The 19,942-nt window shown below is 41.5% G+C and overlaps 1 protein-coding gene across 1 annotated transcript in view; it reads left to right on the top strand.

Moving 5' to 3' along the window:
* The window catches only part of GTF2I (general transcription factor IIi), a 68,607-nt gene that overhangs the window by 28,151 nt on the left and 20,514 nt on the right, over window positions 1-19,942 (top strand). The window contains 8 exon segments of the mRNA XM_075589970.1: window positions 6,840-6,893; window positions 12,108-12,170; window positions 13,220-13,318; window positions 15,382-15,447; window positions 16,179-16,362; window positions 17,496-17,554; window positions 18,876-18,947; window positions 19,349-19,532. Of these exon segments, the coding sequence (XP_075446085.1) occupies window positions 6,840-6,893; window positions 12,108-12,170; window positions 13,220-13,318; window positions 15,382-15,447; window positions 16,179-16,362; window positions 17,496-17,554; window positions 18,876-18,947; window positions 19,349-19,532 (781 nt within the window).

Here is a 19,942-nt window from a genome sequence, read left to right as displayed (position 1 = left end):
AAAGACCATGGTACAAAAAGCTGGCATTCGGACAGAGCGTCGTATCACCAACCACAGTGCCACAAAGCACCTGCTTCAGAAGCTCCAGGACCCATATATGTCTGAATTAAATCTCCACAATGACAATGCTGAATACTCTAGGCTTAACCCACAGCTCCACATTCCGGATATCCTATTCAATGCGCCCGAGAACTGCATGTCTCTGGCACCTACATTTAGCAAAAGTATTGCTCTAGCCAGCAGTGTGCCTCATGTCCGCCCATTCCATAAACTCGTCAACTCCCACGCAACGAAAAACGGGATCAACATCTGCACCAGCGAACCCTCCACGTCAAGCGAGTACGAGTATATTGAGAGCAAGGAAGCCTTGCCGAAGGTGAGACGCCTCCCAAATCATCGCGCTCTTTGGTGTCTTCCAAGTGCCTCCACTTGTAATGAAAAGAAAAGGAAGTTCAGTGTTTTAGAAACCAATTGCGATGATAAAATGTATATGCACCGTACCCGTAAATAAGAATTTGACATATATACAGTATTTATAGCTCTATGAAGTGTACTGTATGCACACTTGATACCTGAAGGGCGTTAACCCAGGAAGTAAAGCATCACACATTTCCTTTTGGCTTTGTTATCTAGTAGTAGTATTTGTGTGGTTACAATTGGTCCTGCTGTTTAAATTTCATTTGCAATGGAAGTAATCCCGGGGAAGTGATGTTTTCACACTTCTTGACTTTTTGTCATTGCCAATCTAGGCAGTAAAAGGCCTTTACTTAAGTTATTTGCACTTGTAGCTAGTATTTAAATGTGGGTCAACTTCCCATATTCAGCTAGGTTTGATGTGGGAGAGGTTTCTTATTTTGTTTTCTTACACTGTCAGTTGTACTTTGCAATTGTTCAACATTTTAATGTACCGGCTGAATTATTTATGGTGCATATATGATCTATTCTACACATACACAGCTGAGTTAGGCTGAAAAACTCCATGTGCAGGAGATTACACTTGATTCTGTATGCCCAATCTCATAGATCTGATCTGGTCAGTTTTTCCTAATTGTTATGCTTTATTGTTTTACCTCTGCTTCTTAGATAATGTTATTGAGACTTGTACTTTTTGTGTTTTGAAACGTGTACAGTATAAAAGTGTAGTTGGCACATGTTTTATTTTAAAGCACCATGAACTTGCAGAATGCTGTTATTTGGTTCCTTGTCAATCATGTTGATTTTATTTATTTTCACGCTTAAAATGTATGTCACCATTTAAGACTGTGACCGTGTAAATTTGTGAGTCACTTTTTTTAGCTGAATCTCATTGCTCAGCAATTTTTAAATTCACAACCTAATGTAGTTGGTTTTAAGGTTATTTATAATAAAATCTGTATGAAATGCAACTTTGTAGATGTGTTTTTTCTTTTGTCCTTTTCACTATGTTACAAAAGATATATTCTCTTTTGTTGGGTATAATCCATTTAACGTTTTAACATTATTGGTGATATATACAGTGTAATGCCTATCACCAAGCTTTAAAAGGATAGAATCCTGGATACACATTTGCTGGAGCAGACTGCCTCAGTCACAGGAAACGGTAACTTGCAACAATTGTTATGCCTTTCAGTGTGATGGAATATCCCGCAATAAATTAGCAAACCCTATACTGCAAATCCCATCAGTAGTGAAATGGGATTAACCACCGTGAATTAAAAGAAATGTTTTCCAAAAGGGTGGATATTAGACCAGGTCGGATCCCCCTGCTACCAAGCCATAGTTGGTGTTTATGCTTAAAAGAATAATGTTTATATTGTAATGAAAAAGATTAATGTTAAATTAAAATGATTAAAATTAAATTAATTAGGTGTATGGTGCAAACAGATATTTCTTTTATTCCATTACGTTTATTCCCATGCTCTCCAAGGCTTGAAATTAGACCATATTCTTGTTTCCTTTTTCATTTTAATACTCGTCTTTGAATCTGTGTAATTTACTTATAAAAGATGTTCCGAATAATATTTCTTGGTGCCCTCTAAAAGCATCCCTATAAAACAGTGGGGTAACATTTTATTTAATAAATATAGGAGGCACTTAATGGGGCTAGTACATTTTGAACGCTCTGGCACAGTTTTCAAGAAGAATCTATCTATTGTGCCTTTTAGGTATATAAGAAAGATTGTATATTTAGTTGTAACTGTTTCCTAAACCTGGAATACCAAAGAGCAATGGTGTGTTTTGCCCTCTGTGGGTAAGGCAACAATTACAAATCTGAGGGAAAGATTCTCTATGGAAACACATTCATCATTGTATAATGCCACCCAAAACATCATCACCATAGAGAATATAACGGATTTTAAAGTCAAACCTTGTTTACGGTTGTCTAGTCCTTAATAGTAAACAATATGATTTGCCAAAATAATTGTATTGCTTTTTTGGATGTCAGTAGACAAATTGTTGTTCGGTATTCTTCTAAAAGGTGCACATCATTCCTAGGCTACAATGAACCAACAACCAAAACATGTCCAAGGGGTTAAATCTGTATTTTGGCATAACCGTAACGTTTATTTTGTACACATCCCTAACTGCCCCTCTCGCATTGTTTCTTTGGTTGGAGGATATTTACTTCAAGCATTGTTTTAAGGAAGCCATTTAAATTATTTGTTGGTCCAATAAAAAGTTTAATCATCCATTGTGTTTTTCATAGCAGATAAGGGACCTTTGTAGCAAATAGTCTCGCCTGTAGAATGTACACAAAGCCAGTTAACTCTTCTGCATACATTTTTGAAGAATAGGAGAAAATCACATTTGTGGCTGAATTCCCTGTTTAGTGAAATCTGAGTTTTAGCTGTAACTATATACCAGAGGTCAATTTAATTCTCCAAATAACTTTCATCTGAATAAACCTGGCAAATGCAACTATTGATAATGTAAATACATCATTTGTTATACCATGCAAGTTTGCTAAACATAGTTTGCTGGTAAACCGATAAATGTATTGATAAAAATGTTTCAATTAGTAGTTTACAGATGCAAATCTCTTCATCAACCATTGTCTTCTGGTGTCTGAATGCAATTTCTTTAAGATACTTATCATTCTCTTTCTCCTCTTACATTGCATAATCACTGGACTTGGATAAGTAACTCCCTCTCATTCTTACTAGAATGTGCCCTCACCTACTATTTTTTGTATCGTGAGTTTTCCCCTCCCCATATGTCTCCACCCCTCTCCATCCTGCCTTTTGCCGTAATGAATGAAACATTTACTTCTCGTATGCACTCTTCTTGTATCGTGTTCCCTTTGCTAGCACACAGGTGAGAGTACTCATTTATATGTAACATCTTGAAAGAAGAGCAGATGTGCCTGGGGCACCAGACAAATGATAACATGCATGTTAAAGCGGCGGTACCACTTGTTTTTTTGTTGACTAGGTGAAAAACAGGGGGTTTCCGGAGCTGAACAATGTTAATTTGAGATCCGGGGACCCTCTGCATCCCGAGTTACTTACCTCTAAAGGGGTTGTCGGTAGCATCTCCAGCTGGGTACAGAAAGTGGCTGTTTTTAAAGGTCCAATAGGAAGCAGAGACGTCATCCCTTGCGGCTTCCTATTGGCCAGCGTGACTTGAGACCAGATATGAGATACTGGTAGGGGAGGTAAGTAACTCGGGGTAACAGGGGTTCCCCGGACCTAAAATGATCGCAGTTCAGTTACGCAGACCCCAGCGTCCCAGCACGGGAAAAATCATATTGATCTATCCACTTGTGGGATCATCATGGCTTGTTTGTTTCCAAGAGCAGAGGAAGGTTGATCCTGTGTTCTAGGCACATAGGTAGTCATGGCCAGCTTCTCCCTCCATCTCTCTTCCACGTCTCTGTTGGCACGATCAGCTTGCAAACTAAATACAATTGGCGAATCATATTTTGAAGATTACAATAATATCATTAATATATAATGACCACCGTGCCATGATATTTCTTAATATATTTTATTACCGAACCAAAACAGTGCTTTAAGGAAAAGATGTTAGGTGAATTACAGTGTTTTAAAGTTATTTTGTTTGCGTTGTCAGGCGTGTCACCTCAATATTTCCAAATAGTGTTTTCCAGGATCACAGCCCCGATCCTGACAGAGTACTCCTTATGTCCGTTATTTGCTTAGCTGTACTTATTTGCGTTATTATTACTTAATTATTACAGGGTTGGGTTGGAAAGGGGCAGCAATCAGTAGTTCTCAATATATTTGTTTATAATTGCTTGAACAGGCATTTGGGGCAGGACCACATCTGTTTTACCACAGAATCTCTGTCCGGAGAAGATCCCTGATTTTTCCCAGCAGCTTAAAACTATAGCAGACAGGAAACTATCAGTATCCAATTAATAACTGATCTATGAGATCACAGTACCTGATGGTCAAAAATGTGTCTTGCTGCCCTTTTTAGAAGAGGGCGAATTCCCTTTTTAAATCGACATTTCTTTAGGACTGTGGTCATTCAGTTATAAGTGCTTCCCAGTCTGGATGTAGAAGAGCCCCTAACCCAGGCTGGTCCCAATTGATGGTATTTCCACTGTAACACATCATGGACACAACAACACACTTGAAATAAATAGTTACACAGAAAAATGAACATGTTGCTGTGCATTATGTTCAGAAATGCTGCACACCATATTAGTACACCATCCTGAATAAGTATTTTAGATTTTGTCTCTCTTGGCACTTGCACCCCAATCCTACTACAACCACCTCAAAGCACTAGAAGGTGAAATAGTACTGCTAAGACCAAATGTTGTATTTGCAACAACACTGTTGAACAAAGGATAGCAAGAAGATATACCACGTAACGCCAGCATTTGAAACCTTGCAAGTAACTAACTTCTCCACCCTCCCATGATCTCCCCTACCCTCACCACTTCCTAAACCTTCTTAAAGTCACCCACCTCACCGATCCAATGCCTGCACTGTCCACATTGTCAGACCTATTACCATGCCACGACCAGACCAAATCCAGAGATCTGACCCCAACCCTGGCTCACTAACCAAGCAAGCTCTCAATGCACCTAAACCCATAGCCCGACAATGTTCCCACCACAATGACATCTTGACAATGACTCTCTGCCTATCACGTCAACTGTTCCATATATAACCCCACCATTGTTTTTCTAACTAATATACAGCATGATATGTATGTGTGTGTATATATATTTATATATATATATTTATATATATGTTATTATAAATAAGCAACTGAATGAGGTGTATAGTTTTTATTTTAAGGTCTTTGATACACAAAACTATATAAGTTCCTTTTGTTAATCGGACCCTTTGCTCAATGTGTCTTATGCAACACCAAGAGTTGAAAAAATAGTTATTAAAAACCCGACAAACTATACAGAGGTGCCTTTTGAAGTGTTGAAACTGGCATTCCACAAGTTATCATGTCGTACTTAGAATAGCAGTACCCTACATACAGCAGGTGTACTTTCTATGCCCAGATATACTTTCATTGGGTTGGACCACTTAAAGTGGTCAGAGCGGCACATCAAGGCACAAAGTAAGCCACCAGTACGTTATCTTTTTTGATAACCTGTGTCCTGGTACATATAATAAATCCTGGCAACAAACAACTTGCGGTCTGTGTCTATTCGCTTTTTTTTTTTTAATTATACAGTCATGTGAAAAAGAAAGTACACCCTCTTTGAATTCCATGGTTTTACATATCACGACATAAACCTCAGATGAACAACAACACATGACATATTACACTGTCATGATTTATTTAACAAAAATAAAGCCAAAGTAGAGAAGGAGAAGCTATGTGTGAAAAACTAAGTACACCTTTACTACTTCCATAGGAATTAAGATGCTAAGTAGCAGACAGGTGCTGCTAATCAAATGCCCTTGATTAATTGATCATCAGCAAGTGTGACCACCTCTATAAAAGCTGAAGTTTTAGCAGTTTGCTGGTCTGGAGCATTCAGGTGTGTGTTAACACAATGCCAAGGAGAAAAGACATCAGCAATGATCTTAGAGAAGCAATTGTTGCTGCCCATCAGTTTGGGAAGGGTTATAAGGCCATTTCCAAACAATTTAAAGTCCATCATTCTACAGTGAGAAAGATTATTCAAAAGTGGAAAACAGTCAAGACACTTGCCAATCTTCCCAGGGGTGGACGTCCCAGAAAATTCACCCCAAGGTCAGACGGTGCAATGCTCAGAGAAATTGCAAATTACATCTCAGACTCTACAGGCCTCAGTTAGCATGTTAAATGTTAAAGTTCATGACAGTACAATTAGAAAAAGATTGAACAAGTATGGTTTGTTTGGAAGGGTTGCCAGGAGAAAGCCTCTTCTCTCTAAAAAGAACAACCAACCTCACACTGAGACCCACAAGTTCGAAACAGTCTGTCTGTGAGTGGGTTTATTGGCTTTGCATCTCATCGCATGCTATGTTTAAAAGCTGTATTTAAAGCAGCATGCATTGGCTTGAGGGTTTTCCATGTAATGTGGTCTTGAGACAAAAGGTGGCACTGTGTGCTCATTTGCATATAATTTCCCAGAATCCCTTGCTGCAGTGGAAGCACTATGCTAGTTGATAATGGTGAAAGGCAGGGTTGCAGACCTGTCTAAGACATGTGAATGTGCTCACAAGTAATATTTTTATATGCTATACGGTGGAGGGTTTTTAGTCACCTTTTCACCCAACATAACTTAAATAATAAATATGTATATGTATGTGTGTGATATAGATATAGATATAGAGATATATAGATATCTATATATATATATATCCTTTATAGCAGCACGTGAAATAAAAAATACAAATCTTGATAATAACATTTCCGTTTTTCTTTTCTGTCCCAAGGATACGGTTATGGGGAGGAGTCCAATGAAGGAACAGATATGGATCAAATGGAAGGTTAGTCTCACAAAGACAAATACTTCTATAACCAATTAGATATGAGATGCAGTGTATACAATTTTTGCTATCAGAGCTGGCGGCCTGCTAATGGGAACATCACTTTTTTGTAATGTTATAATGGTTTTGTTTTTCGGCTGCCTCATTTGGGTCAACTGTGGATGGAACTTTAAGGAGAAGACGAAAACAGGCACACAGAAATGGGAACTTCTTTGTGCCATTGAATACTGTATTACAAATAAATGAATTACAAAAATAAGACTAACCTCGAAATTATCTTGCATGGATTGCAGATAAGTAGCCCTTGTTATGAACACACTGTAAAATTTCCCAACAACTTTGAGTTTTATTGTATTAAAATATGTGGGGCCACTTTAAATATGGCTGTTATTGTGAAACTTCTTACAACTCTCTTAATTACGGCAACATTCCTACATTATCCCTTGACAAGGCGCAGAGAGTGAGAGAGAGATGTCAGAAACTATTAAATACCCTCATATAGAAGAATAAAGCTATAAGATTAATTGGAATGAGACTTGGAAACATATAAAAAGATTCAATATTATATCAATGTAGTGATTACACATGTACAGCTGAACCCCGTTATAACGCGAATTCGGTTATAACGCGGTTTTCACGTGGCTCCCGTTTAAAAAAAACAAAAAACATTTTCACTCACTGCACACACACTCACTGCACACACACACTCACTGCACACACACACTCACTGCACACACACACTCACTGCACACACACTCTCACTGCACACACACTCTCACTGCACACACACTCTCACTGCACACACACTCTCACTGCACACACACTCTCACTGCACACACACTCTCACTGCACACACACTCTCACTGCACACACACTCTCACTGCACACACACACTCACTGCACACACACACACTCACTGCACACACACACACTCACTGCACACACACTCACTGCACACACACTCACCGCACACACACTCACTGCACACACACTCACTGCACACACACTCACTGCACACAGCACTCACAGCACTCACAGCACACTCTCACAGCACTCACAGCACACTCTCACAGCACTCACAGCACACTATCACTGCACACAGCACTCACTGCACACTCTCACAGCATTCACAGCACACTCTCACAGCATTCACAGCGCACACTCACAGCACACAGTTCACACAGCACTCACTGCACACAGCACTCACTGCACACAGCACTCACTGCACACAGCACTCACTGCACACAGCACTCACTGCACACAGCACTCACTGCACACAGCTCACACAGCTCACACAGCTCACACAGCTCACACAGCACTCAGCTCTCACAGCACTCAGCTCTCACAGTACTCAGCTCTCACAGCACACAGCTCTCACAGCACTCAGCTCTCACAGCACACACCACTCACAGCACACAGCACTCACAGCACTCAGCTCTCACAGCACACAGCACTCACAGCACACTCTCGCAGCACTCACAGCACACACAGCACTCACAGCACTCACAGCACTCAGCTCTCACAGCACACTCTCACAGCACTCAGCTCTCACAGCACACTCTCACAGCACACAGCTCTCACAGCACTCAGCTCTCACAGCACTCAGCTCTCACAGCACTCAGCTCTCACAGCACTCAGCTCTCACAGCACTCAGCTCTCACAGCACACAGCACTCACAGCACACAGCTCTCACAGCACACAGCTCTCACAGCACTCAGCTCTCACAGCACACAGCTCTCACAGCACACTTACACAGCACTCACAGCACACTCGCACACTCTCACAGCACACAGCTCTCACAGCACACAGCTCTCACAGCACACTCACAGCACACAGCACTCACTGCACAGCTCTCACAGCACACAGCACACTTACACAGCACTCACAGCACACAGCACTCACAGCACACAGCACTCACAGCACACAGCTCTCACAGCACACAGCTCTCACAGCACACTCTCACAGCACACAGCACTCACAGCACACTACACCACACCTCCCACTCCCCCTCCCTACCTTTGGTGTCGGCTGCTGAGATCGGAGTGGAGCTGGCATCAGGAGGAGGGGGGGGGGGTGTCGGGGTATTAGATTTATATCGTTTTTACTCCTAGAAAATTTACTGATCCTCCAGAGTCCAGAACATTCCTTATATAAGGTGAGGTATTCTATTGTCAGGTAATGCTCAAGTGCTATTTAAAAGGAGTGATTCTGTTCTTGATTTAAAGAGAGGATAATTCTGCTGAACAAATTGGCAAAGCATTAACACTTTGGGTGCTGGAGGGGCCACAGCACCCGCGTGGATGCCCCCTCCAGCAAAGCGTGGTCACACGACTGCATAACCAAGAAACGGGTGCAGAAGGTGTTCTGCATTCCCATGGAGCAATCTCCCCTAGAAAACGAACCCTCTGTGGGCATAACTTGGCCACTACATAATGGCACCCCATGAATGCCACAACACCCCATGACGTTGTGAGTACTTCTTGGGGCACCCACACGGTTAAGTTAGGATGCACAAAGCTCAATCATATTCAGTAAGCCCGTGTACAGCACTGAGTTATATACCTTTCATGAACAAGGTCCTTATCTAACCAATGAGAGTGCTGCTGGCATCTTAGGCACACAGAGTAGCTCAGTAGAGCAAATGATATGGAAGTAGACTTGCTGTGAGGTTGGTGTTGGTGAAAAAAGAGGGGGATAGCATGGCAGTATGTGAGATAGCAGTATTTATTTATTAGTGTCTCAACAGAAATGATGCTAAAAATATCACCACATTTATTATAGAAAATATAAAATTCTAGTAGAAAACACCTTTTTTATTAGATAAATCTGGGGGGATGGGGTTGTACCTGAATTATCCTAGTTTTGCAAGGCAAAGAGAACCCAGAAAGAGGATGATCAGGATAGAAAGGGGTGTGTGTGTCCAGTACAAATGGAGGGAGACAAAAGGAAGACTGCAAGAGATAATCACAGCACACGCACACAGCTCTCACAGCACACAGCTCTCACAGCACACAGCTCTCACAGCACACCGCTCTCACAGCACACCGCTCTCACAGCACACCGCTCTCACAGCACACAGCACACACAGCTCTCACAGCTCTCACAGCACTCACAGCTCACACAGCACACTCTCACAGCACACTGCACCACACCTCCCACTCCCCCTCCCTACCTTTGGTGTCGGCTGCTGAGATCGGAGCGGAGCTGGCATCAGGAGGAGGGGGGGGGGGTGTCGAGAGGAGGAGGTGTCGGGAGGAGGGGGGGGGTGAGTGAGGAGCAGGCTGGGACTCGGAGGGCCGCGTGGGCTATGCCACGGAGGGCCGGTAGGTGTGGGGGCCTGGGGGGGAGGAAATGGATGCTGGTGGTGGGAGGGAAGGAGCAGGTTGCGGCTGGACTGCCGTTGCTAAGGGACATGTAGGGCTTCCGGCCACCTTCCTTCCTTCCCTCCTCACTCCCTCCCGACCAGGCGCGCGGCGGCCATTTTTTTTTAAATTAGCGCAACCCCGGTTCTAGCACGGTCGGATCGGGTGGCCCCCGAGGACCGCGCTATAACTGGGTTTAGCTGTATATTAGAAAGCAGGGGAACCATTATGATATATACCATGGAGAGTACATACCTATAATTTGGTGCTATAATTAGAGATGAGCTCAGGGAGCAGGATCAACACGAGAGGAATAAACCCCCTCTCCAGAGACCTATACCAGACTGCTGGTGTTTATGTATTCATTTAGGCCAGATGGTGACAGAGTACCCATGTTATAAATCCAAAAGCATCCACGGATACAGAGGAGTTAAACCTATCCCCTCTTAGTTTAGATGCCAGTCCTATAATACGAAGACTGGCAGGGTCTCCAGAATGACAGGAAGAAAAGGGCCAGGAACCCTGTGAGGATACCTTTAAGAATCGCCCTTCTATGTTCAAGGATTTTATTTATTATTTATTTTTATTTATAAAATATTTTACCAGGAAGTAATACATTGAGAGTTACCTCTCGTTTTCAAGTATGTCCTGGGCACAGAGTAAAACAAAATAATACATGGTTACAAATACAGTTACATAAATGAACAAGGTATACATTATATACAAGACATTGCATGCACAGTTAAAGAAAATATATATTATGAGCGTATGAAACAGTTACAGACCAGATTAAAGTGTGAGACAGCCTTAGATTTGAAAGAACTTAAGCTGGTGGTGGATATGAGAGTCTCTGGTAGGTTGTTCCAGTTTTGGTGTGCACGGAAGGAGAAGGAGGAACGTCCGGATACTCACACAGAGGGACCGCTTGGTCCTCCCTATATACTGAACCTTGCTAGAGCAGGATAAAGCATAAAGTACATATGAAGTTAAACAATTGATTGAGCGCCTAATTGGATATATGGTCCCCTTGGAGAAAGAGGTAAATGAATCTTGAGGAATAATATGTTTGCGCATAATACAACTTGTTCTACCACACTTGTTGTTCCCATTTGAGTCGCCCACTCTAGTCACCTCTGATCCCCCAACCTCACTAAGTTGTTAATGGGTGCAATTGTACTCTTAATATGTATTGCCTATAACGGGGGCTGATTTAGTGAGATGACTACCCAAATGTGGATCGCAAAGTAAAATATTCCAGTGCTTGTTCAGAACTTTGGTCATTTTTGTTCGAACAGCCATATCTGGTAATACATTTTGCAGAGCTCCTATCAGCAGAAGGGCTGTGATGGGGAACTTGTCCAGGAGTCTTATAATAAAGTGAGGGTGCAGGATAGATGTACACTCTTGAACAAATCTAAACTGTCATCCAAAAAGTAGTGCCAAGTTTATTTTGAGTGGTGGGGAGCCTGTTAGGAACTCTGCAAAATGTATTACCAGATACTATGTATGTGTGTATGTATGTATGAATGTATGTATATCTATCTAGGATGAGCGCTTCAGTCCCCAATGGGACCTTTATCAAGATTATGATGCAGCACCTTTATATTTTTGCATTTCGAGTTTGCTGGTTCCAGTTCTGTTATACCACATCTCCAAAACTGCTGTCTCTCGCCCTTTTGCAATACCCTGCCCCTGTGTCTCATATATATTATGTTCAGTAACATTTGATGTAAATTTTGCACTAAATTTAAAAACCTGTTTGATACCTTGAGGTACGAAGCAAGCATTACAAATTATACACATAGTGACACATCCCTGAGTACTTTGACTATTAATGTTTGTTTTTTCGAAGATTCGACTCAGCAAGCACCGTCTGAAACAAGTGACGACCCTGAAGTTGAGGTCACCATAGAAGGTTGGTTTATTGAACGGTTATTCTGACACTTGTAGCTTGTCCAATTTCATCAGCATTTTAATAACCACTTGTTGCCAGGGGAGTGGGATGGAATAGCATTGATCAGCAATGTTGGCAGAAGATGGTTTAATAAGGTACAGAACGTGGGTATTACTGCAGTAAATAGTTTAGTGAAATTATTCCAAGAGCCCTCTGTTGAATTGGGTAGAAAGGTTAAATGGCAAGAGCTAGACTTACTCTCGGGTTATTCATCAAGCTTCGTTATGGGTTTTAAGGCATCCAATCGGGCATGTACTCCCTTCGGGTGATTTAACTCATAACAGAGCTTGAGGTTTCTATTTGAACACACACACAGGTGTGTAGATACAGAGGAAATAGCACAATAAGCAAGTTTTCCCACATATCTTGATGATGTGATTTGGTTTTAACACCTTTAACAATTATTAGTAATTATAAAATCTTCAGCATAAATGGAAGTTGTGGTGTTTCCCAATCTTTTCAGGGGTGTGAAGATGACCCTAATAATTTACTGCAGGATTGTCTTAAAATATGGAAAATCTCAAATGTGTGCATAAAAATGGCCGTTTTTATGTCCCAATAAATTGAGGATTGATCGGACAATCTATAGTTATCCGGATTCAGTAGAGTAACATGTTAATTAAATATAGGATATTGATCACGTGAATAGGACTGTACCACTGTGTACTTATTTAATGGGGAGCTGAAACTACTACTCCTAAATTATGAAGCAAAGCTGCGCTCTTCTAACCAGCTTAAATTGTTTTAAGTGCATAATTGGCATGTTTCAATTATTTATTATTTTACCTGCCAGCTACTCGATTATAGTCCGAAAAGGCTGTTCATGTACAGTTAACAGCTCAATAACTAATTAAATTGAATGCATATTAATGCGATGTTACCACTGTAATGGGCTGATCACAGTACTATATTTTCAACCGCATAAGCATTTGTTTGTTCGCTACATGTAATAACTATATAAATGTTTGTGCTGATTGCTGAACCCTTTCTTGTTCAATTTTCTTTCTAAGATGATGAGTATTTCCCGCCTAATAAAAGGCAAAAAAGCACAGAAGTTGTAAATGATCAATCGGCTCAATGCAAGAGAAAAACCCGCGAGTTCAATTTTGGTAAGTCGTGTGTGTGTGTGCGTGCACGTACATTGCAGACTCAAAACACTCCTGAGTGGTGGTGAAATCAATGATTCTGGAATAATGTTGGTCACTTAATGTACTGTAATATACCAGCTAATAGCAGGAGGCATAGCAGTGCCAGACAGGTCTGCAACACGAATGTAGAAGGGGAAAGAGACAGTGGATGTTACCAAGGAAGCAGGCGCATGTGCTTGTAGCTGCTTTGTGTCTGACTCGCAAAGAGAGAGAGAATTTTGCATTAATTTCCACTCCTATTGCATTTTCTTTTATACTTTTACAACTATATACAGCAGGGCCCCGGGTATACGGTGGGTTCCGTTCCAGAGGCCCGCCGTATAGTGAAAATCGCCAGAAAACGGATCCGGCGATTTTCACTTCTGCGCATGCGCAAACCGACATTTTTGCCGTTCTGCGCAAGTGCAACCTATGGTATGCGCGCGCAACCTGCGGTCTGCGCATGCGCGCCGGGCGCACCCGCCCATTCTGCGCATGCGCGATTTACAAACCAACATGGCGGCCCCCTTCTCGGTGCCGCCGTATCAGCGGATCGCCGAGAAGCGAAGCACCGAGAAGCGGGGCCCTGCTGTAGATATCATTTTTTTTTGTTTGTTTTGGCAGGTAAAATTACATTTGAAAAAGTTTTCTATATTGCTTTTAAAGCGGTAATTCCCCCTAACTATCCCAACTTTTTGTTATTACAGTAAGGGCGCTGGGAAAAGGGGGGGCAGGGGGTGTCCCACGCTTCTGAAGCTACACGTTCTCATTAGTTGAGCTTTTTTCATACAAAGTACCCACAGGTACAGAACACGTCAGAGTTGACTGCGGGGATGATATACCTTCAATAAACTTTTTTTTTCTCTCCCTCTCTCTAACGGCTCCCTTTGTCCAGCTTCCTTACCAGCGTTTTTTGCAGTGCTCCGCTCATTTTTCTTTATCTACTTTTTTCATAAGTGAGCCTACAACGACATCCTTTTTAGTCACTGTATTATTAAAGCAGCAATACCTCTTCACCCCCCCCCCCCCCCCTCCACTTAACTTACCCTCCCCTCTAGGTACATACTGGTTTTAAAATGGCTGTCCAAGAGGAAGTCATGACTGGCTTCCTATTGGCTTGAGATTTGGCAGCCGTTTTCGAGCGGTTCTCGAAGATCAAATAAAACTGCAAATTGCGCGGTTCTGATCCGGTGGTTCCAGTGCCGTGTAAAACAAAGAAAGGTGGGGGGTTTGCTGCCTTCCCCCTTTCAGTTTCAGAGGATCGTGCCGCCTCCGTAGTCGCAGACTCTTCGGCACTTCCACATTACAACTGTTTGGAGTGATCCGTTTCCTGTTCTGGCCTCCCCCACCCACCCCACTCCCTCTTTATGCCAGATGTGACGGGCCCCCTCTCTTGGTCGGATGTGGCACCCTTTCAGTGTGGTACGCTCCCAATGGGAGCAGATTGTGTACAGCATCTAAAAAACAAGCAAAGGCCAAAGAAGTATGGTGTAAGTCATAAGGGCATTGGGGGTTGCACTTTAATGTACCCTGTACGTCACTGAAGGGGTTAAAGAGACAACTACTGTAATTAAAGTATTCTTTCTTGTCCATGTAACATCATTTGTTATCATTTTGTACGTTACTTTTTAAGTCATTTTACACATTGAACCTACATGTTTAATTATTACCTCATTCCATGCAAACTGCATTTTGTGTTACACCAGTTATGTTTAATGCGCATAATATTTCATAGGTTACTGCAGGGGTGCGCAAACTGGGAGGCGTGAGATTTTTCGGGAGGGGGGGGGGGCGCGCGGCAGTTGGAGGTCCCACGCTCTTCCCCAAGGCATTTAAATTAGATGCCGGGGATCGCGTGAAGCCTCTTTAACTTCACTTTGTCTCCGACCACGCGGCGTCACATGACCCCACAGCGTCATTTGGCGCCGGAGACATGGTAATGATGGGGGCGTGAGCAGGGGGGAGTGTAGACGGGTGCTGGGAGCAAAGTTTGCTCACTCCTGGGTTACTGTATGGGACCAACCTGTTGTTGTTTGTTTTCTCAGAGAAATGGAATGCGAGGATTACTGAACTAAGGAAGCAGGTGGAAGAATTATTTGAGAGAAAATATGGTATGCCATGTTTCCATGTCTGGGATAAATATACTCTGTAAAGTTTAAGCAACATGGAGTAATCATTCTGGGAGGATATTATAGTCAAATAATTGAACTGAAATTTTTTTTTTTTTCATAATTTATACCGTGACAAAATATCATCGAGGTAATGGATGGAATTATGTTTTGTTTTTTTAAAAGAAAGCTGAATGTTTAGTTCATGTTGCAAAGTACTATAGACGTACAAAAGCATAAAGAAACACAATCTTATTTTATTATATGCTAATATGGGGTTTAAAAAAAATATATATATATTTTCCTAAATCCCTTGGTGAAATGTGGTTAAAATTAGTTAAGCCAGAAAATGTTAGAGAAAATATGTATTGCAGCTCTTAACTTAATTAACCATGTGGCTACACCTTGTTCTTTTTGTTTTTATTCTTTCTCTTAAATGTATAAACAAAAGACAGAGAACCCCAATGCGACATACATAACCAGTCACATAGTAAAATGCATATCTGTTCTTTTCTCATACGCGAGGGTTACATTCTTATACATCGTCACATACCCAGTAGCACTCCTTCTGACATAACAATATATGGTGAGCGGTGTCGGGGTTTGAGCTTACAGGGTTTGTATGTTTCTGTTACATGTGAATGCTTTAGCTGCCAGTACACTATCCAGACATGCAAGTCATACCTTCTGCTGCAGATGACCTTTTTGTTCTCCGTTTATGTATTTTATTAAAGCTCAAGCCATAAATGCGAGTGGTTCCGTATCGATACCCTATCACCTTTTCCAGTCCAACACAGAAGATCTGTATGTGGAAGGGTTGCCAGAAGGAATTCCATTCAGAAGACCTTCCACTTATGGAATTCCACGCCTCGAAAGGATATTGCTAGCGCGGGAAAGGATACGGTTTGTGATCAAAAAGTAAGAGAAGAAAAAGTTTCTATAAAATACCTAAGTTATGGTGAGTAAAAAAGTGACAAACGTGCAGTGTACAGCAAATAAAAATGCCACTTGCGGGTACATTGGCATGTCTCAGACAGGTCTGCAAGAATGTATTTTTCCATTATCTCTTGGAAAACTGCTTCCACTGCAGCTAGGGAGTCTGGGAAATTACATGCAAATGAGCACACAGTGTCACCTTTTGCTTCATATCCATTTTAACATGGAGCCCTGTAAGCTTATGCCTGCTGTATTGCACAGCCAGGGTTAAAGAAGTGGGGAAAGGCAAGGTTGCAGACATGTCTGAGACATGCAAATGCACCGACATGTGGCATTTTTATTTGCTATACACTGTACTTGGACGGGGTCTGTCACTTTTTTTACATTTATTTTTACCCACCATAACTTGTTTTGTGTCCGGTTATTCTCACCAGCTTCATATTGCAGAGCCAGTATCCAACCTCACACAGAGACCGACATGGTTGAAACGGCCGTCTGTGCGGAGGTTTACTGGCTATGAACTTCTGTAACCCAGGCTGTGTTGAATAGGGGTCCATGTTAAAATGGACAGGAAGTAAAGAGGAGTGCACTGAGATGCCATTACACAGAATCCTTGGCTGCAGTTTGTATTTTAGGAGGTAGTGGGGAAAAGCAGGGCTGCAGACCTGTCTGAGACATGTGAATGTGCTCACAAGTGGTATTTGTATTTGCTATAAAATACATGTATTTTTTTCACATAAGTTGAGAAAAGGCTATTCATAACCAATATGAATATTTGCTAATCCGTTCTTCACCGTGGTTCACTATGGCTGCTGCAGCTTCAATGTGTACATGCCATCACACCTTAAAAGTATCCCTGCTTATACAGAAAACTGAGAATATGACTGAGCACACGCAAAAAATACAAAAAGAAAAAGTATAGAATAATAGATATTGAAGGCTGGTCTCCAGCTCACATGATATACATATACAGAAGCATTGCATGTATTTGTTGTTATTTTGCTCATACTAGCCAACATATGAAAATGTGTGTGCAATGGAGATCTCTTTTGAAACGGTAAAAGCTTTACAGTAATGCCAGTCTTGGTGTTGAATGTCACTTTGTTTCCCCCTAGACACGAGCTTTTGAATTCGGCGAAAGAAACCGTGCAGATTGAGAAACCTAACCCAGGAGGTAGCCTAACTTTAATATTTTGTTTGTATGTTTTCCTCACGGGGTTAGATACTTTGCAGATTGCGATATCTTTTAATGGACTGATATACCAATCATACAAGATTTTCCTGTGCATATGCTTTTGGAAGTGCAGGCTTCTCTTCATCACATGTTGATGCAATGCATATAAGCGCAGACATTGAGCATTGCCAATATTATCCACTTAATCAGGATATTGGCCTGGAACTCGTAACTCCTCTGACATCTGGGACGGGTGCTACACAAAGCAGATTATGTTTATGATTAATATTGAGTCCATTCCGAGAAGGTCCCATGGGTGACTGGAGGCGTACAAATGCACTCTGCATAATTATTCATGGTCTATGTTCAGTAGCCGGAGGATGCTCATTTCAACCCTGATGCACGCAATGTAACTTACTGGGCGCGAAAAATTAGTTCTTAAGCTTCATGTTTCTTTATTTTACACACATTATTATCATTTTATTTATAACGCACCGACATATTCCGTAGCGCAGTACAGTAGGGTTGGAGGACGAAAACCGTAGCATAAAAAGTTATAATTACATTGTTACAGTAGGTAAGGAAATATTGGAGCAGGCTTAGGAAAGCAGCAAATCCTTAATTTCATTGTTCCTCCTTTAGAGGTAGACAAGCATATGTGACTAGAGTTGGAGTAATGAGATATTTAGGCTACTGTCTCCATAATTCTTTTCAACATAGAATTAGATGATAATGTTGAAAAGGGCAATGGAACAGTTTACGTTCTATTTGCTCTGTTCATATTGCTGTTTAGAGCAGCCTAGGCCAGGGGGGCACGGCTGTTAAAGGCCCCGCGCTTCCCCGAAGACATTTAAAATAATGGCAACCAGCGTCATTTGACGCCAGAGCCGTGCGGGGGAGTGGGCGCCAACCAGAGGAGAGAAGAGACGGGGACGCATGAGGGAGACTTTGCGGACCCCTGGCCTAAGCTATGATTGTGCCAGAGTTAAGTTCATGAGGCAAGCAGTGAGGGTCAGATGGAGGCATGTGCTATTTATTGTTCATGCTCTATTCCCAATCTGTTTGTAATGCTATACTCCCCATGTCACTTTAGTTATGAGGGAAACGAGCATGAACTACTGCTATAATCTTTATTTTAATGTGTGGGTAGTTTTTATTTGACTGCATGATAACTTGCAACAGTATCTTGTATGAACTAATATTTGACAAAGCATCTAATTACGTTTTATTTGCCTTTTCTGAACATTTTTCACTGAATGTCCAATCTAATTACAGGAACTAAAGATGATTTTTTTTTCTCCTGTTGGCTCTTTTGTTCTAGTTAAAGAAGAGTGGTATGCCAGAATATCAAAATTAAGAAAAATTGTTGATCAGCTGTTTTCTAAAAAGTTTGGTAAGTGCTTTTTAAGCTAATTTCAATTATTTTATCGTTTCTGTTATTTAGAGATTTGCATTCCATATTTTACAGATCTGAGCTGTGCCATTGCCCACTGTGCCTACATGGCATTTACACATGGAATTTCATGGCCCAACATATCATTCTGTAATAAAAATGGTGTGGGTCACAGCAACGTTTGTAAGCCATATTTACCTTAAGACAAGGATAAAAACTGAAGGAATTATTACATAATATTATTTTGCATCATGAAAGAGTCTGCTCCTGTATATATTTCTGTGACTATTTTTGACGAACAAAACCTCCTTACTATTGTAGAGCAGTAGTACACTCTTCATGTTTAGGGATAACCACTTCAAGCAGGTTGCTTTATTGAGCTTTGCTGTATCCTCCTGCAGCTGAGGCTTTGGGAAAAACCGAGCCCATGGCTGTTCCATACCAGAAATTTGAGGCGAGCCCCAACGATATGTACGTGGAGGGGTTGCCGGATAACATCCCCTTTCGGAGCCCGTCCTGGTATGGGATCCCCAGACTGGAGAAGATCATCCAAGTCGGCAACAAGATCAAATTTGTGATTAAAAAGTGAGTGGGACCATTCCTGCTTTCTTAAGAGAAGTCCTTTAACTTTTTTTGTATGTTACCAGGCTTTCTGTATTATGAAGGTGGAGTGAGGAGGAGTAGAATAGAAAGAATGAGGGGGCGGAAGGGAGAGAGTCTATGTATGTCTCTCTTGTATGTGTGTGCCAGTCTATTTATACGTCTGTGTACCTGTGTATGGATCTTGATTTTCGTCTCTCAATAAATTGATGTTGAGGCCCCAATAAGGGGCATTAGTTTTAACCTTGAAAGTATATTTTCTGCTAAACTGGTGAAATGTAAGACATTTTATTTAGGATTTTAGTACATATTCTAGTTCTACTACTTGTACCCGTTTAGCAGTGCAGTCTGCAATATAGAACTCACATAAGGGTTACTGGCTGGTAGGGCTTTAA

The sequence above is a fragment of the Ascaphus truei genome, chromosome 3 (genome assembly GCF_040206685.1).
Source record: "Ascaphus truei isolate aAscTru1 chromosome 3, aAscTru1.hap1, whole genome shotgun sequence".
In the NCBI taxonomy this organism is placed as follows: Eukaryota; Metazoa; Chordata; class Amphibia; order Anura; family Ascaphidae; genus Ascaphus; species Ascaphus truei.
Note: the sequence above shows the minus strand (reverse complement) of the source record. Positions and strands in the feature narration are given on the sequence as shown.